Source organism: Pelodiscus sinensis, chromosome 1 (assembly GCF_052426305.1).
Source record: "Pelodiscus sinensis isolate ZL-2025 chromosome 1, ASM5242630v1, whole genome shotgun sequence".
Classification (NCBI taxonomy): Eukaryota; Metazoa; Chordata; order Testudines; family Trionychidae; genus Pelodiscus; species Pelodiscus sinensis.
In genome coordinates, this window is record NC_143052.1 from 155,899,444 (window position 1) to 155,925,032 (window position 25,589).

The window sequence follows — 25,589 nt, forward strand, 5'->3', positions numbered from 1 at the left end:
CGGCACGGACTAGATAGTTCGGATTAGGAGGTGTACAGGTGGAACGAGGTGTACAGATAGTTCGGATTAGGAAGCCTAATCCGAACTATCTAGTCCGTGCCGCGTGTAGCCGCGCGGCACGGGGTTCGCACTAGCCAGCTTTTAAAAATGGCGGCGCCGGCTTTATGCTAATGAAGCCCGGGAAATTCAAATCCCGGGCTTCATTAGCAAGTTCGGTATGCATACATTACCCCCCTAGTTCGAACTAGGGGGGTAGTGTAGACATACCCTTTGTGACTAATCCTATCATTTCTTTTATACACAAAATATCTCCTTTTACTAAAAATGGCATTACAAAGAGCCAAAATAAAAATGGATTTTCAAGTGTTCAGGATGTTCAGTAATTTTCCCTCTTAAGTTTTTTTCTCCTCTATCTCATGCTATTTTTACCAAATCTGTCTTGTAGGCAATCTGATTACTCTACATTATAGATGAAAGTGAATCTATACCTTACGTCTCAACAAGTACAAACATTGGCATTAGAAACTGAATCTTAATATCAAGTCTGACTCAAACACTGTAATGGATTAAACCAAAACTCCAGAGCTGAATACATCTGCATCCCAAACCTTGAAATGTTCATAATCCAGATCTGAATCTTTTCTCTCAGGCCTATCTCTACTCTAAAGTTAGTAACCTGCTGCCTGCTCATGGTTCATAGTGAGTAGTTTTTAACACATAGGGCTTGATACTGCTAAGAGGTGAGAAATCTCAAAATCCACTGACTTATATGAAGTAATGGGTTGTGCTCACAAAAGCCCGTGATACTATTTATATATCTTTTTGTTCATCTCTAAGGTGCTACAGGATCACTTGTTTTTGAAGTTTTTTTCAAGTTACATAATAGCACGGCTACCCCTCTGTAACTAAAGGAGAGAATGATAAACTTTATTTCACTGTTGCTTCTGTTCCCTTTTCCCAGAAATATTACAGTACAATACCTGCCTTGAAATCATAAAAAAATAAGAGACTAACTTCAATACATACACAACTCTTTGATGCCGTGATGTAAATGTCTGTAATTTGGAGAAATGTGATTTGGTAAAAACAGATGCTAAAGCCTCAAGTTTTAAGACTGCTTGAATTTCTGTACAAATGTTGGGTATTAAAATGATAAAATACAAGAAAAAGCAAAGGGAAAATTGTAATATATTTATAATATCTATAATATAAAAGATTCAGACATATTCTCAAACTGCCTAGTATTGTTATACATTAGTATGATAAAAATCAACCAATATCTTTAGGAATAACCTTTTTTTTTTAATGCAGAAAGCTTCACCTGGTGTCTTGATTGGTTATGTTTTGAACACTGCTATATATTAACAAAGAAGTAGGACCTTTGATACTCCCTTACCAATAATTTGTTTGAATTCAAAGAAGGGTTGGAAGACTGCCAGGTTTGCAAACATACCATTTTAAAAAGGTAGTGCTCTAATTAAACCTTAAGTTATTGTTAAATATTGGTGCCTTTTTTTTTTAAAGAAAATGTAATAGTTTATAACAAACAAGATGTGTCTAATTTTATTTAAATAAAACTGATTTATTCATTGCTGAAGTCCACAATCTCTTCACTAGAAAGACTTGAATGTGTAAGGGTATGTGTGTGTATGTGTGTGTTTTTACACCTCTAGTACCCTGAAAAAACAGTTGACTGAGTGGTAACTTCCTGAATGGCAGTCATGCTTTGATTTCCTGCACTTTCCTTGCCATTTACAGGAATGAAAGAAGGCATTTTTGAGGCAGTGCCACTGAGTCTATACAAAGCACAAATCCCCAAGAGTCAAACACCGTGTTGGAGGGGAATGGCAGGCTATATGTGCACCTTTCCTGCTCATCCCATAGGATCATAGAACTGGAAGGGACCTTGAGAGATCATCAATTCCAGTCCCCTGCCCTCATGACTGGACCAAGTACCGTCTAGATCATCCCTGACAGGTGTTTGTCTAACCTGTTCTTAAATATCTCCAGTGATAGAGATTCCACAAACCCCACCACTGGCAATTTATTCCGGTGATTAACCACCCCGACAGGAAGTTTTTTGTAGTGTCCAAACTAAACCTCCCATGCTGCAATTTAAGCTCATCACTTCTTGTCCTAATAGCCAAGGAGAACAATTTTTTCTCCCTCCTCCTTGTAACACCTTTTTAAATATTTTCAGATACTTGAAAACTGCTATCCTGTCCCCTCTCTGTATTCTCTTTTCTAAACTAAACAAGCCCAATTCTTTCACTTTTCCCTCATAGGTCATGTTTTTTAGACCTATAATCATTTTTGTTGCTCTTCTCTGGACCCTCTCCAATTTTACCACATCTTTCTTGGAATGTGGTGCCCAGAACTCGACACAATACTCCAACTGACGCCAATCAGCGCAGAGTAGAGCAGAAGAATGACTTCTCGCGGTTTGCTCACAACCCTCCTGTTAATGCATCCCAGAATCGTTTGCTTTTTCATCGTGCAGTCAGTCAGCAAGGCCATGCATGCTGAAGGCCTTGTGTCACATGCTGGAACTGAGGATTCCTTTGCTGCTCTGCTTCCAAGTGCAACGGAGCCATTTCTCTTGGTATTAGCATCAAATACTAAAAATGAATGAACATTAAAGAAATACAAAAGAGAACACATTCCAAATGAATTGATGTGATGGTGCCCTTCGCTGGCAGAAAAGAGGTTGGAGGCAGCCGATTAAAAGAGAGCTGAAGAGAGCAGCCAATCGGTGCCAAAGGAAGTCAGTTCTCCCTGAGAGCTTAAGGAGGAAGGACTATATTTCTGGAGGGCTGAGAGAAATGCCAGCACCTTGAACGGTGCAGTCCCCCCAGCATGGACTGAGGGAGCAAGAAACAGCTCCTGGCTGGCTGGTGAGGTGTGCAGGCTAAGGACCTGACTCAAGGCAAAGAGGGAGCTGAAGCCAGGTGGGAGGTGGCCCTGGAGGAAGGGAGTGCAGTTGGCCACTGAAGTAAGTGGTGAGAAGGTGAACTGCAGGCCCTTTGGATGCGGGGAGCACAGTGTGTGGCACTGCCAAAGGGCTGCATTGCTGAAGAGGATGTCGCAGCCCTTGGAGAGATATGAGTCCTGGAACAGACATAAAGGAGGTGTGGTGAGGCACCACCTGAAGAGAGCACACTACTGTGCAGGGCTAATTGCCATGGCAACTAGCAGGAGGTGCCAGAGTGGCATGTGAATCTTGTTATAATTGGTTAAAAGGGATGAAGCCAATGCTCAGACCTCTATCTGCCCACATCATATATTACACATTGATGAGTATGAAAGAATTGCACGTGAGATTGATGAAAAATACCAGCAAGAATTCTTGAAGCTCTAGAAACAGTCTTCAGTGAATCAGAAAAGGTACCATACCTGTTATCTAGGAAAAAAGTGAACGTAGTGCCCATCTTCAAGAAAAAGGTGACTGGGAAACTGATGGCCAATTGGCCTCAGTGTCTTGTTCAACCTACCTGCATGAAAGGCCCCATGCAAGAGTATATGGGTAGGCGTTTTCTGTGCAGCTTTTGGCTCTAGATCTACAATGTTATCACTCATAAATCAACTCCTTTAAGATAAGTAGTGGAGGCTGCTAGAGATTAGGAATACGTGCAATGGATAAGGATAGGTAGCATTCTGCGCCCTCTAAAAGTTACAGATTCTGTTGAAAGAAAATGGAAACTGTCCTAGAAGTTAGCAGGCCAAGTAACTGTAATGACTGAGGAAAGTATTTCTCTAAAGCTTCACACTCTGTTTGTTCACAATACGGCAGGGGTTGCACAGCAGTGTTGTGAAGCCCCGGAGTGTTATCTAATATATCTTTCACCTCAACATGCAAAATTGGGGCTTCTTTAGAAACCAGAGACTTGGTGTTGGACCATTTAACCTTTACACAGTGCTTACTGGATGCTCAAATCTGATAGAGCTGCCCATTCTAGGGGTTCCCCCCCCCCCCCACACACACTGTGTGTTTGCAGACCCTCTGATAGGAAGGAGGGCAGTACTTTGTGGGGCAGGGGAGAGGGGTCACAAGAAGCCTCAGACTTGGCCAAAAATGTAGACATTAAAAAATGAGCTAGGTATCAAGACCTGAAATTTAAACACTTAATTGAAGCTGCTGCTACCCATTTATGATGGACCATTCACTCTTTGAGACCATTTATAGCACAGTAGAAGGGGAAATCCATCAGTCCCTGGAAAAATCCCTTTGGATGGGCTGCCTTTCCCTACTCCCTGACCTCCTGAGGTAGGACAATTGGAGCAGCTTCATATATTGAGTGACTTCTTCCTCCCTCAATGCATGGAACAGGCAGAGTTCCTTCTACAGAGACTCCTCATTTGGCTCTAGGTCTAACTCATTCATGCAGATCAGGGACTTGGAGAGAAAGGGGGTCTGAGAGCGATGGCTGAGGTAATATATTTTATTGGACCAACTTCTATTGGTGAGAGAGACAAGTTTTTGAGCTTACACAGAGCTCTTCTTCTTTTCCCAGACCAGAAGGAGAATTCTGTGGAAGCTTGAAAGCATGTCTCTCTCACCAACAGAAGTTGGTCTAATAAATGATAATCCTTCATCCATTTTGCCTCTGGTTTTGCCTGTCAATATTTCCTTAAATGGAACAGAAAGGGTTACATTTCTAGCCTTGACGATGAGAAAAGTAGTTAATAGTTTATCCATCACAAGGAAGTGAATTAAAAATATATTATAGTTGAGCATGCTTAGGGCATACACAAAATGCCTTCCTTTCACTGGGACAGCAGAGCGTTGATTGTGATTATTTTTGGGACAGTGACCGTAGTGCTTTGGATACTATGCATTTGGCAACTTGTTCTCAGGTTTAAATCAGGTAATACAAATATCTGTTTTATCCAGTTCACAAAATGATGTAATGAATACTGACTGAGTTCTTAGTGCCATTAGCTTCTTGAGCAGGAATGTCTCTTCTCACCATCGTTTGCAGTGTTATTGTAGCTGTGTTGGTCTTAGCAGGATTTTAAGGATGCAAGTTTGGAGAGGCAATACTTTAATCGCTACGATGGTTATATTTTCTATTTTGGCTGAGACAGTCCCCTTTTTTAGCCATGTCCTGATCATTCTGACTTTTTTGGCAACAGTGGGCTTTTGTCCTGTTTGCTTTTGCCATCTGATCAAATGCCAACTTTTGTCAAAAAGTGGGGTGCAGTGTAGAGGAATGAGTGTTTGTGTGTGTGTGTGTGGGAGGAGAATGAGCAGTGATGCCAGTCCCTCATGAAGTGCCAAGATTCATGATGAGGAGGGAGATGAGTAGACAGGGTTTCAGCAACCCAGCCTCATGGAGAGGGTCAAGTGGCTTGAACCAGCCCCATGCTGAGGTGGGGAGAGCTCATACCAGCTCTGGGCTATGTCTCATTTTTCCTTTGGGAAATATGGTCCTACTATTGATTGTAGCAGTTCTCAATTGGGAGGTGCGAGGCCTGCTAGGAGTCCATGAGCAGGTGTCAGGATTTTCAGAGGGGTAGCCGTGTTAGTCTGTAACTGGAAAAACTTAAAAAAACAAGGAATAGTCTTGCAGCACCTTAGGGTGTGTCTAGACTACATGGCTCTGTCGCCAGAGCCATGTAGATTAGTTTACTAGACATATACAAATGAAGCGGCGATTTAAACAATCACCGCTTCATTTAAAGTAAAATGGCTGCCGCACTGAGCCGATCAGCTGTTTGTTGGCTCAGCGCACTAGTCTGGACGCTCCGCAGTCGACATCAAAGGCATTTGTCAACCGCCCCGTTATGCCTCGTGGGATGAGGTTTACCGGAGCGGTCGACAAATGCCTTTGATGTCGACCGTGGAGCGTCCAGACTAGTGCGCTGAGCCGACAAACAGCTGATCGGCTCAGCGCGGCAGCCATTTTAATTTAAATGAAGCGGCGATTATTTAAATCGCCGCTTCATTTGGGTATGTCTAGTAAACTAATCTACCCAGAGCCATGTAGTCTAGACATACCCTTAGAGACTAACAAAAAATGTAGATGGTACCATAAACTTTTGTGGGCACAATCCGCTTCTTCAGATGAATGGAGTTTAAGGGGTCCAGTTTTCAAATAAATAACACAGAGAGGGGATGTGGAGGGGAGAAGAGGAGGAAAAAGGGGAAAGAAATTGTCAACATGTCCATGCTAAATGAAGCTGATAAGAATACTTAGTACCCACTCTAAGTACCTTTTTTTTTTTTTTTGTCATTAGGATGTGGAATGTAGCGGGCCATCCAGCCAACGTTTTTGTTTAGATTTCTGTTGTAGGAATCAAACTTTTAAATGAAATTAAGCTTCCCTGTCAAGCTGGCTTTTAAAATTGTTTTGAAATAATACGGTGACTTTGAGATCCATTAATGAGTGCTGAGGCAAGTTAAAATGTTCCCGAATAGTTTTTGTGTGTTCCCTTTTTCAGATGTCTGATTTATGTCCATTAATTTTTTCTTGTAGAGACGGTTCAGTTTGGCCAATATACATGGCCAAGAGGCATTGCTGGCACTTGATGGCATAGATCACATTAGTGGATGTGCAGTTGTATGAGCTTCTGATGTGGTGGTTTACGTGGTTAGGTCCTGTGATAATATTGCCTGTATAGATGTAAGGACAGGGTTGGCCCCGGGGTTGATTGCAGGGGTTGGCTCCTGGATCAGTATGATAGAAGTGTGCTGCGTGAGGTTACAGCGTTGTCTGTAAGTGAGGATTGGCCTGTCCCCCAAGGCCTGTGAGAGGGAGGGTATGTCTACACTACAAAGTTGATTTGAACTAACAGCCGTTAGTTTGAATTAACTTTAATAGGGGCTACACATGCACATCGCTAGTTTGAACTTAATTGGAACTGGCGGCGTGCTTAATTCGAACTAGGTAAACCTCATTCTGCGAGGACTAACGCCTAGTTCGAATTAAGTAGTTTGAATAAAGGGCTGTGTAGCCACTTAATTCGAACTAGTGGGAGGCTAGCCCTTCCCAGCTTGCCCTGGTGGCCACTCTGGCCACAACCAGGGTAACTCTTCTGCCCCCCTCCTGGCCCTGGAGCCCTTAAAGGGGCACGGTCTGGCTACGGTGCCCGTGCCAGGTGCAAGCCTGCCAGCACCCAGCCAGCAGACCCTGCACCTGGCACGGCACAAGCCAGCCACCCGCTGCCACCCAACCCTCCGGAGCCTGCCTGGGTCCGCGAGAGGCGGGCACCCGCCTGGTCTAGTGCGGAGATCGTGGACTTCATCCAGGTTTGGGGGGAGGCCTCCATCGTCCACGACCTCCGCACTTGGCACAGGAAAGCAGACATCTAGGGCAGGATAGCTGCCAGCCTGGCCACCAAAGGCCACATGCGAACCCAGGAGCAGGTTTGCATGAAAATCAAGTTGGTCCAGTGAGACCCCCGACCCTGAGCCCTGAGCTTACAACATAAGAACATAAGAATGGCCGTACTGGGTCAGACCAAAGGTCCATCTAGCCCAGTAGCCTGTCTGCCGACTGTGGCCAACACCAGCTGCCCCGGAGGGGATGGACCGAAAACAATGACCAAGCCATTTGTCTCATGCCATCCATCTCCAGCCTTCCACAAACAGAGGCCAGGGACACCGTTCCTACCCTCTGGCTAATAGCACTCCATAGACCCAACATCCATGACTTTATCTAACTTCTTTTTAAACTCTGTAAGGGTATGTCTACACTACAATGTTAGTTCAAACTAACATTCATAGGCGCTACACTAGCGCTCCTCTAGTTCGAATTTAAATCGAACTAGCGGAGCGCTTAGTTCGAACTAGGTAAACCTCATTTTACGAGGATTAAGCCCAGTTCGAACTTACTAGTTCGAATTAAGGGGTGTGTTGCCCCTTAATTCGAACTAGTGGGAGGTTAGCCCTCCCCAGGTTTCCCTGGTGGCCACTCTGGCCAACACCAGCGAAACTCTATTGCCCCCCTCCCGGCCCCGGACTCTTTAAAGGGGCACGGGCTGGCTACGGTGCCCATGCCAGGTGCAAGCCTGCCAGCACCCAGCCAGCAGACCCTGCACCTGGCACGGCACAGAGCCACCCACCCGATGTCCCCCAGCCCACCATCTCTTCCCGGGACCAGGCTGGCGGCTCCCGGGAGCTTGCCCGGGACCGCAAGAGGCGGGCACCTTCCTGGGCTAGTGCAGACATCGTGGACCTCGTCCACGATCTCCGCACTAGGCACAGGAAAGTGGCCGGCTAGGGCAGGAGAGCTGCCAGCCTGGCCACCCAGGAGCAGGTGTGCATGAAAATCAAGGGGGTCCAGTGAGACCCCCGACCCTGAGCCCTGAGCTTACAATGGCCGTCCTGGGTCAGACCAAAGGTCCATCTAGCCCAGTAGCCTGTTTGCCGACAGAGGCCAACCCTAGGGACCCTGGAGGGGATGGACTGAAGACAGTGACCAAGACATTTGTCTCATGCCATCCCTCTCCAGCCTTCCACAAACCTTGGGCAGGGACACCACTCCTACCCCCTGGCTAATACCACTCCATGGACCCAGCCTCCATGACTTAATCTCATTTCCCTTTAAACTCTGTTCTAGTTCTAGCCTTCACAGCCTCCTGCAGCAAGGAGTTCAACAGGTTGACTCTTTGCTTTGTGAAGAACAACTTTCTGTTACTAGTTTGAAGCCTGCTACCCAGTCCTTTCCTTTGGTGTCCTCTAGTCCTTCTTTATGGGAACTAATGAAGAACTTTTCTGTATGCACCCTCCCCACCCCACTCATGCTTTTAGAGACCTCTATCCTGTCCCCCCTCCGTCTCCTCTTTTCTAAGCTGAAAAGTCCCAGTCTCTTTAGCCTCTCTTCATATGGGACCTGTTCCCAACCCCTGATCATTTTAGTTGCCCTCCCCTCTCCCAGCCTCTCTCTTCCCCTCTCCCACCTCCTTTTCCCAGTCTCCCCCAGTTTTGTTCAATAAAGACAGATTCCATTTTGGAAGACACGTTATCTTTATTTTGTACATCAAGAAGAGGGGCTAGGGAAGGGTAAGTGGAAGGAGGTGAGGGAGGAATGGGGCACGAGCTCCCGATGGGGAGGACTGGGCTGGCTGTGTGGGCTTCTGGGGGTGGAAGCTCTCCTGCAGCCCCCCAATTGCCCCCTCTCCCCAGATGGCAGCCTGCGGCAAGTGCAGCCGGGCTGATGGCCGAGTGGTGTGATGTGTCCAGTGTGGGTAGTCCGGGCACTCCAAACGGGGCACCCCTGAGAACTGTCTGTCCGGGGTGGGGGTCGGGACCCTTTAAGCACAGCCCTCGGCTAGCCTGAGACAGCATCTCCACGCTCTAAGTCCTCCTCTGATGCCCTGCTGGCACTGCTTCTGGCCATCCTTAAGCCCGGTTCAGGGTCCACTTAATGTGGACATGCTAGTTCGAATTAGCAAAACGCTAATTCGAACTAGATTTTTAGTCTGGATCCGTTAGTTCGAATTAGTTTAGTTCGAATTAACTAATTCGAACTAAGTTAGTTCGAATTAACGTTGTAGTGTAGAGATACCCTTATAGTTCTAGCCTTCACTGCCTTCTGTGGCAAGGAGTTCCACAGGTTGACTATTTGCTTTGTGAAGAAGAACTTTCTTTTATTAGTTTGAAGCCTGCTACCCATTCATTTCATTTAGTCCTTCTATTATGGGAACTAATGAAGAAGTTTTCTTTATGCACCCTCTCCACACCACTCATGCTTTTATAGACCTCTATCATATCCCCACTCAGTCTCCTCTTTTCCAAACTGAAAAGTCCCAGTCACTTTAACCTCTCCTCATATGGGACCTGTTCCAAACCCCTGATAATTTTAGTTGCCCTTTCGGAAACCTTTTCAAGGCCAAAATATCTTTTCTGGGGTGAGGAGATCACATCTGTCTACAGTACTAAAGATGTTGGCGTACCATAGTTTTATACTTCCCCCCCTCCTTCTTCCCCTGGCTTCCCCCTTCCAGCTCCCTCCTCCCAGGTTTCCCCCTCCCCTCTCCCACCCTCTCTCTTCCCCTCTCCTTTTCCCAGTCTCCCCAGAGATTAATCCCCCCCCAGTTTTGTTAAATAAAGAGATTTTCTATTTTTGAACACACGTGTCCTTTATTTTTTACATCAGGAAGGGGGGCTAGGGAGGGGTAAATGGAAGGAGGTGAGGGAGGAATGGGATACAAGCCCCCGATGGGTCTCTGGGGTGGCTCTGCTGGCTCCTCAGGGTGGAAGCTCTCCTGCAGGGCCTCCTGGATCCTGACAGGCGCCCTATTAAGCCCCCCGGATGGCAGCCTGCGGCAAGTGCAGCCAGGCTGATGGCCGAGTGCTGTGATGTGCCGAGGGTGGGCACTCAGGGCACTCCAAGACAGGAGTGTTTTGCTGTCCCTCATCGAGTTAGACAAGCAAGCGGGGAACCCTGAGAATTGTCTGTCCGGGGTAGGGGTCGGGTCCCTTTAAGCACAGCCCTCGGCTAGCCTGAGACAAGTTCGGTTCAGGGTCCACTCAATGTGGACATGCTATTTTGAATTAGCAAAACGCTAATTCGAATTAGTTTTTAGGTCTAGATGCACTAATTCGAATTAGCTTAGTTCGAATTAACTAATTCGTATTAAATTAGTTCGAATTAGTGCTGTAATGTAGACTTACCTGGAGGGGTCATTTTCCCAGATAGGTTGTAGATGTTGATAATTCATTGGAAGGGTTTAATTTGGGGGCTGTAGGTGATGACAAGTGGTGTCCTGTTGTTTTCTTTGTAGGGCCTATCTTGAAGTAACTGATATCTGGGTACTTGTCTGGCTCTGGCACCCTGTTTTTCACTTTTCTGGGTGGGAATTTCAGTTTTAAGAATGCCCTATATCATGGCTACTCAACATTGGGCCTATGGGCCACATGTGGCCCGCAAGCCATTTGTTTGTGGCCCACACCGCGGTTTGGGTTTACACGGGGCTCAACACACGACCTGGGGATGGGATCATTTGAACATGGCCTCCACTGGAAAGAAGCTCCACAATGGCGAGGCATCTCCCAGGAGGGGTGAACATTGAAAGATATGAGCTAGCTGGAACAGACAGGTACAGGGTGTCAGTGTTTCTAGCCCCCAGGGAGGAGGAGTTGGGAGCACTGGGGCATTGTGGGAAGTGCTTTGTATTCATGCCCATTGGTGTGAAAGAACCTGTTTGATATATTTTCACTATATTTGCATGTAAATGCAACCACACTTAAGTTGCGGCCCTTGGCAGCTATGGGGAGACTAATCCTGGCCCAGCTGTGGCTTTTTGTCCTATCCCCTCCCCCAGGTCAGGCCAGAAGCCAGAGCCAGGCCAGGGTAAGATCAGTGTGAGAAGCTATGAGGAGACACAGGCCCACCACTTGCCCTGGATGGGGTTTAGGAAGCAGGGACATAGGCTGAAGGCTGCTGTTGGATTCCCCCACCCTGGGCAGGTGGAGGAGCTTGGCTCTTGTTTCTGATTTGACCAAGGGGCAGAGACTTTTGGGGAAAGAAAGGGAAAGGGGCAGAGCCACAGATGGGGCGGGCCTTATGCCCCTGTCTCCACTCTTTTAGGAAGAATCCATCACCCCTGGATCTACTTCTTTGGTGGAGTATTCTTGTCTGGTGAAGGAGCTTTTAAATGTGTTAAGGTAATATCTCAGGGTATGTCTACACTAGCCCCCTAGTTCGAACTAGGGAGGCTAATGTAGGCATTCGAAGTTGCAAATGAAGCCCGGGATTTAAATATCCCGAAGCTTCATTTGCATCTTCCCGGGCGCCGCCATTTTTAAATGTCCCTTAGTCCGAACTTCGTGCCCACGGCTACACATGGCACGGAGTAGGTAGTTCAAATTAGGATCTCTAATTCGAACTACCATTACTCCTCATGGAACGAGGAGTAACAGTTAATTCAAACTAAGGAGTTAGTTCGAATTAACGTTTAACTGCCGCGTCTAACCGCGGGCAGTTAGTTCGGACTAAGGAGGATTTAAAAATGGTGGCGCCCGGGAACATGCAAATGAAGCCTGGGATATTTAAATCCCAGGCTTCATTTGCAACTCTGGTTGCCATCATTTGCCTACCTAGCTCGAACTAACGAGCTAGTGTAGACATACCCTCATGAATTGACATTATGCTAAAAATAATGTGTGAACATCTATTCCAAAGTTGATACAAATAGAAAAACTTAAAATCAACAAATAGTCTTGCAGCACCTGAGAGACTAACAAAACACGTAAATGGTATCATGAGCTTTCGTGGGCACAACCCACTTCTTCAGATGAAGATGATCCCATCTACATGTTTTGTTAGTCTCTAAGGTGCTGTAAGACTATTTTTTGTTCTTTTAAGTTTTTCCAGTTACAGACTTACTCGGCTACACACATTGCTTGGAGTCTTAATAGAAAAGGATGCAAATGTGGGAAACCCGTGAAAGTGTCCAGTAAGGAAATTCCCATGAGAATTACCCACTAGAGTATCAATGGGGAGTGGAAATATGTGGTGATTAACCTTTGTCAGGTATTATCAGCCTCTGTGAATTTAACTATTCTGTATTTCTTGAATGTCACATGGGAAGCTGAAAGTACAACATAATTATTTTACCATATATGACCTTTATTCATGAGGATAAAGAACCCTTTTGTGTGCTTTTGACTTTGTCCTATTTGGAATTCAGCTATCTGTGACCAACAACTGGTATAGACTCAAAACCCAAGTGTAGTTAAGCAAATCTGCAATTTGCATGGACACGCCTAATACATGCTTGAAACTGAAGTGACCAATGCAAACCATAACTTTTTTTCTCTTCCTACACTTAAGTTTTGCACCAGTGTAGCTGGGCTGAAATGGAGCAAGACTAATCTCAAACATAGATGAGACTTTAGTTCTTATTTGATATTGGACTTAGGCATGCTACCTATAGTCACTGTTATAAACTTGTCTGGTTTATAATACTGGAGTTTCAGCATTGCCAGCTGTCCTGGAAGTTGATTTTCTGAGAATGCAGCTCATGGAATAATATGAGAATTTCAGTTTTCATTTAAAAAAGTAAAATTAAGGTGCCAGGCATCATCAGTAAGGAAAAAGGTTCAAAAGGCAAATCAAAAGAACTATCCTCGTGGAATGAGGAGTAACGGTAGTTCGAATTAGGATCCTTAATTCGAACTACCTACTCCATGCTGCGTGTAGCCGTGAGCACGGAGTTTGGACTAAGGGGGATTTAAAAATGGTGGCGCCCGGGAACATGCAAATGAAGCCCAGGATATTTAAATCCCGGGCTTCATTTGCAACTCCGCTTGCCCTCATTACCCTACCTAGCTTGAACTAACAAGCTAGTGTAGACGTACCCTACTGGAGTATTGAGCTCATAACTGCCTGCAGAGGGTACAAGTCCTCTTCCCTCAAAAAAAAAAAAGAGTTTTAAAAAGAGGAATCCATGTGAAATGGCAAATGTGAAGACAATACATTCTAGTCACATGAAAAGAGTACGAGCAGCGAGGCATGGGAGAGACTAGACAGCAGCAAGTACAGCTATAGTCCCCATCTTTGAGTTGGCAGAATTTGTGGGATTAAGATTTTGTTGCAGAATGAAATAGGCTTGGAAATTCTAAAGGCAGGCAGCCACGCTGTGCTAGCTTCTGTTCTTAGCTCCCATTCAGAGTCACCTAGGTAGCCATGTTGGTGCAGAAGCTGACTTTTTGTCATCACAGGCTTTTATTGTGATTTTCTTGTTTTAAAATGGTATGCTTTCAAGCTGGAGTATCAGCCTTATTTTTTTTCATTCCTTTTTACAATTGATGACTACCATGTCCTCAGCTAGGCCTGGATTATGCACCCTAAATCTGTGTGTGGATCTACCCTCTGTTCCTGAAGACAAATGGGCTGTCCTTTCTATGAATCTATGGAACCTACCCTCTCCCACCTCAGCACTGTACCTCCTAGACACCCCTTAGCAGGGTTGGGTTCTATAGCTCGGGAGAAACTAGGAACAGCTGAGTGGGGCTGGGATGATCAGGGATCCTTCACCAACACTGAGGGGAATTTGTTCAGAACTTCAATACACCCTGAGGCTGCATTGACTTCTGAGAAGAACCTGTTGGGGTTTTTTGTCTACTGGAGCTTTGCTGCTTGGAAGCCTGGAGAGTAATGGGAGAATGAATGGAAAGGCAGAGATCCCTGGCCTCCAGTAGGTGCCCTAAAATTTATAGATTCTGAAGGCTAATCCCATTGCTCATTGCATACCATGTGGGGGAGAGGAGCAAAGCTCCTCTGTGTTAATGAAATTATTCCGTTCCTGGACAAGTTTTCTTTCCCTTCTTCAGGTTTTCCCATGAGAGAGGCAAGCTGGATTTAATGGTTAACACAATGGCTAGTGATGCACTACATGAATGCATTGAGTTATACTACAAAAAAAAAAAAGAAAAAAGATAGTGTTCCATATTCGCCATGGGCATCTGAGTGTAAGACATCTGAGGGCTTGTCTACACAGACATTTTATTCTCCGCAAGCTGACTGTCCACACGGTCCCTGCTGATGCACATTAACAGTTTGTTATATGTTAATGAATGGCAGGAGCGTCTGCACAGACAGTTACTCTGAGGCAGGTTAGTGCAAGGTGGATTCATATCCTGCTTGCTGCAAAGTATTTGTGTATACAAGCCCTGGATAAAGCCAAAATAATAGTGTTAAATAACAACCCCTTACCCTAGTACAGATAAGATCACAACAAAAACAAAATCAAGCAATACATGTCAATATTCCAAAACCAGAATTAACTCAAACTGCTTTTCACATCCCTTATATTTTATATCGTACTTTCAATGACAAATAGTATTATTGAAAATAGTAATGTATTAAGCTACTGATTTGCTGTAACAAGAAAATAAGAACTAGAAAATAGTGTGTATACATGCTGCCTAGGTTTGCATTTGCCTAGGTTTGACATGCATCTGACGAAATGAGTCTTTGCCCACGAAAGCTTATGCTCCTATATATCTGTCTATAAGGTGCTACAGGACTCCTTGTCGCTTTAGGTTTGCATTGTTGATGGAATTCTTTAATTTTTGAATTTTCTGATTTGGCAATGTTTAGCCAGTGTGATATTAACAATGTGCTAACAAGTTCTGCATGTTAGTTTATTTTTTTTAAATAAAAGACTTGCCCATGTTCAGCGATATTAGTTATAATTAGGCTGTGACCATGATGGTCCACTTAGGCAAATGGGTGATAAGTGGAGGTAAATCTCCAATTTTGTTGCAGCTAGTATTATATAACATAAAACAGTTTTCTTATTAGTTTACAGTGGGACAGCTTTATCTTGATAAAGAAAGGAGAAATTTAATTTTAAAGAAATCTTAGAGTCCAGTACTTCACAGAATGCCACAAATATTATGGAGTGTCCTGAAATTTCTATTATCTGATTTTTTCTTCCATTCCTGAAATCTTTCTCTTTTTTTTGTGGTATGAGTTCAATGAATAATTTACATTTACCTTCTCTGCACACTGTCTCAGCATGATCGTGAGAGTAGCAGTATGCTCTCTGCCCGTCATGCCAGGCTCTTTGAGAATATTGGTTCATGTTATAAATGGGCCTGGTTTTATTAGGTTTAGCTAAAAATGCTAGCATGATCAGAAGTGATGCAATTCACTGAACATACTCTGAAAGGGGGCATTCAGTTATCTATTGAGTATGTGTATGTGTCCATGTGTCAAATGGCTAGCCTCTTTGTTGACACTGTAATAAAAAAAATATGCCACCAAGCTTCACAGCTCAGATCAACTGACTCAGGCTTGTGAAACTCACAGTGGGTAGCTAAAATAGTGTAGATTTTTGGCTTTGGGCCTGGATGTGGTTCAGAGTCCCCCGCCCCCGGCTCAAGTCCAAGCCTGAATGTCTACGCTGCAATTTTTACCCCTGAAGTAGAACCCCACCAGCCCAAGTCAGGTGACCCAGGCCAGCCATGGCCATGCTGCAGGTCTGTTATTGAAATGTAGATGTGTCAAGGGTATGTCTACATTTGAATTAGGAAGTGAGATTCCCACCAGGTGTCGACACACCTGTAGTAGCTTGGCTTGAGCCAGCACCTAGAAATGCAGTGTGTCCCCAGCAGTGTAGGTACCAGCTCTGGATAGCTGTCTTTGCAGGAACCCAGGAGGTTGGGCAGAGTTGTACTTGGGGTGGGCTAGCCTAAACAGTGCTTCTGCAGACATGCTGCTATTTTGAGGTACTACCTTCACCAGAGCTAGTGCACCAGGTACATCTCCACAAGCTGGGAAGCACATCTCCTCCCAGCTGAAATTAAATCTTAAGACTGTAACATCTTACTTCTTACTAAGTCCTGAAGGAGTTACTCCTCTAACTTACTGGTAAGGCGCTCTGTTTGATTCGACTTCCACTCAAGGTACCTTCACACATGCATGCTCAGGTAACAAACAAAGCGATTTTTCAATTGCTTTACCATGTTTATAGTTAAGCAAAGCCTATTCCACTGAGGGCTCTGTTCATGCTCAGTAATAAACATGGCAAAGCAATTTAAAAAAATATCACTTTATTTGTTACATAAGCATACATCAAACATTGGACACATGTGTAAATGTACCTTGAAGGTCAGCTGTTGTGCTCTCCATTTTTCTTGTGGCACTGTCTAGAATTGTTTTTGTGGGGAAAAATTGGACTTTTTCCTTCCTCATTCTCTCATGACTCAAAGATAACTACAGGGATTGTACTCAAATGCCTGAATAAATAGATCTCTTCTGCCAAAGACTAGGCATCAGAATTTACAGCCACAAAATTGAATATGGAAATAAAAGGTATTCACAGAAAGTTGTACAGCTCTATTGTAGTAGGTACGACCAGGTGTCTGTCTAAAAAACAAACCAACTGTAATTCCCTTGTGTATACTCTGAAAGGCCTGATTACATTATCCCAGAAGTGTTAAGAAAAAGAACAGGCGCAGCCCTGTTAGTTACTGTAACATAACTTTGGTCACGGAACTCCCCAAGCTGCAACTTTGGATTCCCCTTCAAGTTGCAGGTTAAAAGGAATCAGCAAGTTCAGGTCAGCTGTCAGTGACACCACTGTAAATCTAGTGATGCCAACTGAAGTTAGGGGCTTTAACTAGTTATCCCCTAGTCAGAGTAATGAAATGCAGAACAGAGTTTGGCTCAGTGGGTTTAACCATTAGAAAGTGGAACTAACCTAATACTTGATACAAGCTGACTTATCCAAATCTTTCAGCCAAAGACCGCTTTCAGTTACAGTGGTGTAAATTAAGAGTATCTCCATTGCCTTAATTGGAAGTATTTCAGATTAAAGCAGAATTTGATCCTGTATTTTTTAAAAGACATAATAATAATATCATTAATAATTAATAATAAATACCTAATTCTTACATAACATTTTCATTTATAGCACTTAAAGTGCTAAAGGAGGTCAATATCATTATCCTTATTTTACAGATGGGGAAGCCAAGACCTAGGGAGGTATACGAATTGTCCAGCATCACTGAGCAGGTCAATGGCAGGGCCAGAAATAGAACTCCTGTATCCATGCACCCAAAAGCTTAGCAATACACACGGACACTTGCTAGTCCTTCTTGCTATAGTTTTACAAGTGGTATTTTTGTACCTTTGGGAAAGTACTCATTTTCACTAACCTCCAACTTGCTTTATAGATTGGAATGAAGTTTTATTTTGAGCTTACAATGTAACCTCTATGTGGAAGAGTTTTTTATATTCTTAGATTTACATGCTTTTCAAAAATGTATTTTATGAGAGTCTGCATTGCAGGTCCTAGAGGTTTCATGTACAGATTCACAGTAGCCTTTTGTATATAAAGGTATTATATAAGGGTATGTCTAAACTACATGGCTCCATCGACGGAGCCATGTAGATTTGTTGTTTTGGCAAAGGCAAATGAAGCCGCAATTTAAATGATCGCGGCTTCATTTACATTTACATGGCTGCCGCGCTGAGCCGACAAACAGCTGATCAGCTGTTTGTCCGCTCAGCGCGCTAGTCTGGACGCTCCCCTGCCGACATCAAAGCCCTTTGTCGGAAGCCCCGGTAAACCTCATCCCACGAGGAATAATTGGGCTGCCGACAAAGGGCTTTGATGTCGGCAGGGGAGTGTCCAGACTAGCGCGCTGAGCAGACAAACAGCTGATCAGCTGTTTGTCGGCTCAGCGCGGCAGCCATGTAAATTTAAATGAAGCTGTGATCATTTAAATCGTGGCTTCATTTGCCTTTGCCTATCTGTCTAATCTACATGCCTCTGATGACAGAGGCATGTAGTCTAGACACAGCCTAATAGTGCTAATACTAGAAGGCAATACAACATATCAAGGATTAAAATATGGCTACTTTTTTTCTAATAAAATAACCTGTTCTGGTTAAAATGTCTGGTTTGAATGCAGGGAATAAGGACAAGTTGTGAAACTGCTGCCTACACCCACAACGCAAAAATCAGCATGACTGTGTTGCTGTGTTTTGGCTGCCTGCAACTTCAATATTGTTGGTTTTGCAGTCATAGGTGCATTTAATAAATTACACACTGTGGCCCCAGCTCAACCTAGAGCTCTTCTCAGTGAGTCTGGTCTGTGTGATTGTCTCCTTGTTTGTAGTATTTCTAGGGCTCCTTATCACTGTAGAATCAATGGCTCTCATCTTGCATGGAGCTCCATGTGGAATCTCATGGATATCTCCTGGATTCACATAGAATATGGATGTTCTCTCATGCAGAGCTCCTTGAAGGATGGGGGGGGAGGTCTAAGAAGGCATATATACACTGCAGCTGGGAGGGGTGATTTCCAGTCCAGATAAGCAGACTTGCACTAGCTCAGCTCAAGCTATTTTGGTAAAAATAAGTGTGGAGGTCGCAACCTAGATGGTTGCTTGAGTGACACATCGAGTCCAAGCCCACCTGGCTCCCTGGGGCTGGGCCTGGTTGGCTAGCTTAAGCCTCTGCCGGTGCTGCAATTGCCACGCTGCTATTTTAGCATCTCAGCTCAAGTGGAGCTAGCACAAATCTGTCTACCCCCGCGGAGGCTCTCACCTCCCAGCTGCATGTAGATGTACCCTAAACACCCAAGCCATAGAATCTCAGTGCCTCCTGTTGCCTAAGTCTTTAAGGGAGCCCAGAAGCAGAGGTAGGATGCTTATATGCAGGCTGGGGATAGAGATGGCTCATCCAGGTTATATCTGTTGCAATGGGACTCATAGATTATAAGTATTGTGGCAGCTTTCCTTTGTCAACATTTTCCTTTTTTAAACAGAACCCTCACCTCCATCCCCTTCACCCTGTGAAAACAGTGGAGCCTATGAAAATGGATTGTGCCTTTGCCCAGGGGAATGGACAGGGCCACGCTGTGAAACAGGCTAGTATGAACAATGTTGTTTTTATGGAGCAGTTAGAGGAGCTGGGGGTGCTCAGCCTGTCACAGGATTGGATCATTAGGTCATAATGTTATCATGTCACATACTAGTGGGGACTATTCTATTCCAGCCATTTCTGCTGGGTTTTTAAAAGGGAAGTAGCAGAGGAAAGCATTTAGTGTCATCTGACTCTGGCCTGTTCCCAGACAACTTAGGCTGTCTCTGTTTCTTTGAAATCTTCTGTTTGAACCGCTGACCAACACAATTGTCTAAAACTCTGTATCAGATTGTGGGGGGGAGGGGGCTGATATTGCTTCCTACAGGAGAGAGTCAGTTCCATGGCAAAATTAACCGGCCGACATGGGGGCCTATCTCTGACTTGTGGGATTAAGGAGGCCAATCTCTACCTTACATCTCTCTTCCCTGTCACTTGCACCCAGGGAATGAACCTCAGCATTGAAGGAATGTTCAGGTTAAAGATTTGGGAGCTTTTGAGCTATATTCAGGTCTAAATATCATCAGATTCACCAGCCCTTGCTGCTCATACATTTGTAGACATCTTATTGTCTCATGTCTTGGTGTCAAAAAAAGATATTACCTCACCTACTCTGACTCTGTATTTGTCCTATTAAGGCAGTGGTTTTGAACATTTATTCATTTGCAGACCACTACAATGTTTTGAAGGGACCCCTCTGAAAATCTTAGATGGTCTGCGGTCCCTCAGGAGTTCACAGACCACAAATGGAAAGCCACTACTTTAAGTCACATTTGTAAAGTTACTATCACCTTCTGTCTGGTTTTATATTTCATGGTCTTGAAAATTGCTCTATATGATAATAGTATTTAACCTGAATGTATTTTTCCCTACACAGTGAATTTCTGTGGCAATAGTACTTACTTATTCAACTCTTCTCAAAACTCTTCAGAAATTTTTACTTTTAAAAGAATTGTAGTAGACTCATATGGGTATTCTGAAGAAAAATGTGAAGATGCTGGAAATGGTAAGTGTTTCCTTTCTCTCCTCCTCTACCCATCTTACCCTTCTGGCCACCCAAAAGTGAAATTCAGGCTGGTGAAAGATGTCAGCTTATTAAAGCAGGAGATGGAAGTCCTCTATTTAAACTCTGATCCGATACAGTCCTTCCCACATTGCACTGCCACTATCATAGAATCATAGAACCATAGAGCTGGAAGAGACCTTAGAAGGTCATCAAGTACAGCCCCCTGCTCTAGGCAGGACCAATCCCAATTAAATCAACCCAGCCAGGGCCTTGTCAAGCTGAGACTTAAACACCTCTAGGGATGGAGACTCCACTATTTCCTGAGGTAACCCATTCCAGTGCTTCACCACCCTCCTAGTGAAATAGTTTTTCCTAATATCCAACCTGGACCTCTCCCACTATGTGTTGATGCTGTTCCCTATGAAGGTGAAGGGGTAATTTGCTCTCCATGTATCAATGTAAATAAATATAATTTACTCTTTGTGTCCCTGGCCTCCAAGGTGGCCAGCAAAAATGCTAGTCCTGAGCTTTGTGAGTGGGAGCTTTGTGAGTGGGATACCTGGTCACTTCCAACTGGACTGATATCACTAACTCATATCACATAAGCTACTGAACCGTTTTGTTGGTAAATAAGCCAGAAAATACTGCACAGAGATTTATTTAATTGCACCATATGACACAGAAAAAGATTTCAAGAAAAAGTTATTAAAATACCATTCATTTATTCTGATTTGATTGTGGGTATTTTATAAGTAAAAACAGAAGTAGGAAAGTGGTTTTTAATAGGGACAGTTGAATAGTATGTAACACAGTGAGTTTAAACTACTTACAATGTCTGATGATCTTGCAGTGGTTCTCAACCGTGGGCCATAAGGCTCCCCAGGGGCCACGCCCTACCTCTAGGGGGCCACATGGAAAAAATGGAACATTAGGTAAATTATGTACCTTTTTTTCCAACTAACAGTGGCTATGAGGGGGGGTCCACAGAGGTAAACGAGGCTCAGAAGGGGGCCATTAGCAAAAAAAGGTTGAGAAACACTGAATACGATTTGTTTTTGTTCAGTGACATTTATATTGTTACTTAGTCCTCTATATTTCTGCCGGTAACTTGTGACAAATTTTCAAACTCGTTGTGGGGAAAAAATTGTCTGCTTAAGGGGTATGATTCGCCAACCCTTACTTATGAGACTAATCCTTCCCTTATTTACATGAATAAACCAATGACATCAGTAGCATTTCTTGTTTGAATAAGCATTTCTTGTTTATATAAGCAAGAGTTACTAGAAAGAAGAAAGACGATTTTTAAAATCCTAAGGGTTGATGAGGACTTGCAAAGAGTGCTAACATGATATGACTGAATGGATTTCTTTTTTCTTTTTTAAAATTAAAGCTGCTACTCCAAAAGCAAGCAGGAAATGCTCCAAAATAAGTGGAAAACCTACGCTAGCTGATGTGAAAATTATGAATTGTAGTAGGAACCTGACAACGCTAATGGACGAGGTAACCCTGTCTTTTAATATGCCATGTAATAGGTTACTACAACTACAGTGAAGCTGTGGCTATAATAACCTTCATGGTCTGAGTTTGGCATATGGATTCCATATGTAGAGTTGGTTGAAACAAGAAACAGTGGGCTAAAATCATCAGTCCATTCTGGCAGCTTTGCTCTTCCCTAGCCCAATCCTAGGGACATCCTTTTTTTTTTAAGCCATAAACTTTAATATCAGAAAATTGTATAATTCATTAATTTATAAAGATAGGTTCATTAGAAAATAGGATAAACAGATTTATCTTCATCAATAAAACTGATATAAAATATTAGGATGTTTTCAACCCATTTCAGTCCCTCTGATATGATTCAATATTAGAATACAGCCACACATACAGAAAATAAACATAGGTGGGATTTTCAAAAGCACTCACTTTTGGCCCATGTCTTCCCATTTGACTTTAGTGGGAGCAGAGACCAATGATGAACATTTTTGAAAACTCCATTCTAAAATAAGAGAGAAGAGAGGAAAAGTAAGTTTACACATTGTCTCTCTGAAATGGGCATTCCAGATTATAGGTTTGTGCTAATTATTTTAAAACCCATGAGCCAACAACCTCTGTGAAGTTGCAAGGTTCTAGAACTCATTCCAACATGTAAAGAAAGTCAGTTGTCCTGTCTCCCATTAGGTTTTTGTTCTTCTAGTTGTTTTTAACCTTATAATTTACTTGGATGAAGTTTGGTACTTCCAAATCAAAATGTACACCACCTTCTTCCCCTAACCTTCACCCTTTCTATCCCTTGCTTTTTAAAAGTATTAGTGAGATTACTGGACAAATTGTAAAATAGTTAGTATGATTATTGTTATGATTTGGATCAACAGAAATGTTGACTCAGATATGACAATTCGATGCTTATTATCATTTATAGTTAAGTATGTTCATAGGTGAGATTTTCAAACATATGTAAGGATTTTAAGTACCTGAATTCCACTGAAAGGCAACAGGAATAACTCTAATAAGCACCTTTGAAAATTTCACTCAGGATCAAATTTTTTTACGGTTTTTTTTTTAAATGCCATGAATTTTTGGTCAGTTAAAATTTAATGTTTTACTTTGACTGTTCATGCGCTTATGTTTATTTTCTGTGAATATTTGCAAAATTTACTGATAGGAACATTCATGGAAATGATTGTAAGTATACCAGTATATTAGAAAATATTAATGTAAAATAATTATTGATCTTACAAACATGACTATTTAAACAGGAAATCTGATTGTGAAAATTATTTCATTCCAATTGGGATACAGAAACATGAATGACTTTCACATCTGACCTGGCCCGGAGATGTGGCAAAAAGCAGGTGGAAGCAGCTGTGTAGAGCTGCTTTGGGAACTGCTTTGTTCTTGCAGCGTAGTTTTGGGGGAGGGGTAATACCTCCAAGTCTCCCCAACTCTGCCCCTGAGCTCAGGGCTTTTGCCCTGTAGGGAACACTGGGGCTTGGGGCTCCAGAATTCAGCCTGCTGCCCCCAGTTTCAGGACTTCAGCTCCGTCGCTTCCAGCTTAAATCTTGCAGGAGGTGCTGGGGCTTGGGCTCTAGGTTTTAGCCATGGGACCTATAGACCCCCCCTAAAAAAATTTGTGAATCCCCAATGTTGTTAATGTTCTTTTAACCTAGGGTTTGTATGTAATATGCATATAATCCATCTCCCGTAGTTATCAGTGCACACAACCACTCTGCCATCTGAAAACCCACCTCTGTAGCTCAGAGATTCACTCAAGTATTATCATTTAAAGGTTTTCATAGGAGAACTATTTAGAGAAGGGCCAGGCTACTCTACTGTGGTGATTCCTTTGCTCTTCTGGTGGCTTCCTAAAGTCATTTCAATTCTAATTCTGTTTATGTAGCACACGTTGTGAGTGGGAGGGATTACAGAAGTCCATAGATTCAGAAGATCAAAGTACATCTACAGTGATAAAAGACACACAGATTCTCAGAGCCTGGGATCCAACCCAAGCCCAAACATTTAGCCTATAATTTTATAGCTTCATAGATCAAGTCTCCAGGAGACCAACTAAGTTGATCTGGCCCAGCTTTTTTTTTTATTGCAGTGTAAACATACCCTCAGTCATTTATGGTATGAGTAGCTTATTTCAAGTCAATTTCGAAATAGCTTATTTTGTATTTGGTGCTGTCTACCCAGCACCAAATTTTGAAATAAACTGCTATTCTGAAACTTCCCTTTCTCCTTGTGGAATGAATGAGGTTTACAAGGAAATTGGAATAGTGAGCTCATTATATTTTGAAATAATGGGCTTTCTTCACAGATGAAGAATAGCTATTTCGGGATACCAGAAGTATCCCAAAATAGTGCCACAGTGTAGACGGACCTTTGGACAAAGTCTTATTGCATTTCTATGTGAGGAAGAAGTGGCTGTGAACAGTGGGCCAAATTTCCTGCAGCCTGATATAAGCTGGCATCGATCTATTGAGTTAATAGGACCTGTGTCAGTTTACAGCAGCAAATAATTTGGCTGTGGACCTGCTATTCCTTTATTTCATTAGAAAATGAGTATTAAAATGGCCATTCTTTTCCCTCATGTTTTCTTTGTGTGATGTATCATTTTTCTAATAGTTACGCAACACAGATACCTCAAAGGTGAACATTTCTGCCATTGCCAGTGATACCCAGATCCTTACTTCCATGCCAGAGACGCTGACTACCGAGAAGATCTCTACAGCTGCTGATATTGTGGAGCAGATTCTGAAAAATCAGTCTGGGGTGAGATTCAAAAAAGCATTTTGTTACGTGGCTTAAGAAGACAGTCAGATTTTGGGGCACTTTCCTTAGACTCACAGAAAATCAGTCTAGTAATAGAAATGTAGCCGTGTTAGTCTGGTGTAGCTGAAGCAAAATACAGGACTATGTAGCACTTTAAAGACTAACAAGATGGTTTATTAGATGATGAGCTTTCGTGGGCCAGACTCACTTCCTCACTTGATCTGAGGAAGTGGGTCTGGCCCACGAAAGCTCATCATCAAATAAAACATCTTGTTAGTCTTTAAAGTGCTACATAGTCCTGTATTTTGCTTCAGAAAATCAGTCTGTTTAGTTTTAACTTAGTGGATCTGAATTCAGGTCTCAAGTGTCCCTGGATAAGGGTTACTTATTCTATTTCCTTTTATATAAGGCCAGTGTTAACAAAAGATTCTGTCACAATGAAGCATATTGAAAAAAGTGAGTTTGTGTACCCCTCTTACTAATTAGTTCCTGCTTTTCTATTTGTCAGGCAACTGATGCTGCAGTGGCTGCAGTGGTAACAGTTAGCCAACTTTTGGATGCCAGAGAGAGTGAATTCAACTTTACAAACAATAATTTTACGGATATTACAGCAAGGTAATTACAATTTTCATTTCTACTCAAGTTGGCAAATCTAAACCCTGTCCATACATTGAAACTTAAAAATGAAAGGGTACGTCTACACTACAGCACTAATTCGAACTAACTTAATTCAAATTAGTTAATTCGAAATAAGCTAATTCGAATTAGTGCATCTAGACCTAAAAACTAATTCGAATTAGCGTTTTGATAATTCGAAATAGCATGTCCACATTGAGCGGACCCTGAACCGAAGTTAAGGCTGGCCGGAAGCAGTGCCAGCAGGGCATCAGGTTAGGACTTAGAGCGTGGAGCTGCTGTCTCAGGCTAGCCGAGGGCTGTGCTTAAAGGGACCCGACCCCCACCCCGGACAGACAGTTCTCAGGGG

The 25,589-nt window shown here is 43.2% G+C and overlaps 1 protein-coding gene across 1 annotated transcript in view; it reads left to right on the top strand.

Annotated features, from left to right (window-relative positions):
* The first annotated feature begins 4,709 nt into the window (after window positions 1-4,709).
* Window positions 4,710-25,589, top strand: part of ADGRG7 (adhesion G protein-coupled receptor G7) — a 49,139-nt gene continuing 28,259 nt past the window's right edge. The window contains exons 1-6 of the mRNA XM_006130737.5: window positions 4,710-4,865; window positions 19,232-19,333; window positions 20,204-20,332; window positions 21,723-21,832; window positions 24,458-24,604; window positions 25,113-25,219. Of these exons, the coding sequence (XP_006130799.4) occupies window positions 4,754-4,865; window positions 19,232-19,333; window positions 20,204-20,332; window positions 21,723-21,832; window positions 24,458-24,604; window positions 25,113-25,219 (707 nt within the window). The 5' untranslated portion in view covers window positions 4,710-4,753. The remainder of the gene's footprint in view (window positions 4,866-19,231; window positions 19,334-20,203; window positions 20,333-21,722; window positions 21,833-24,457; window positions 24,605-25,112; window positions 25,220-25,589) is intronic.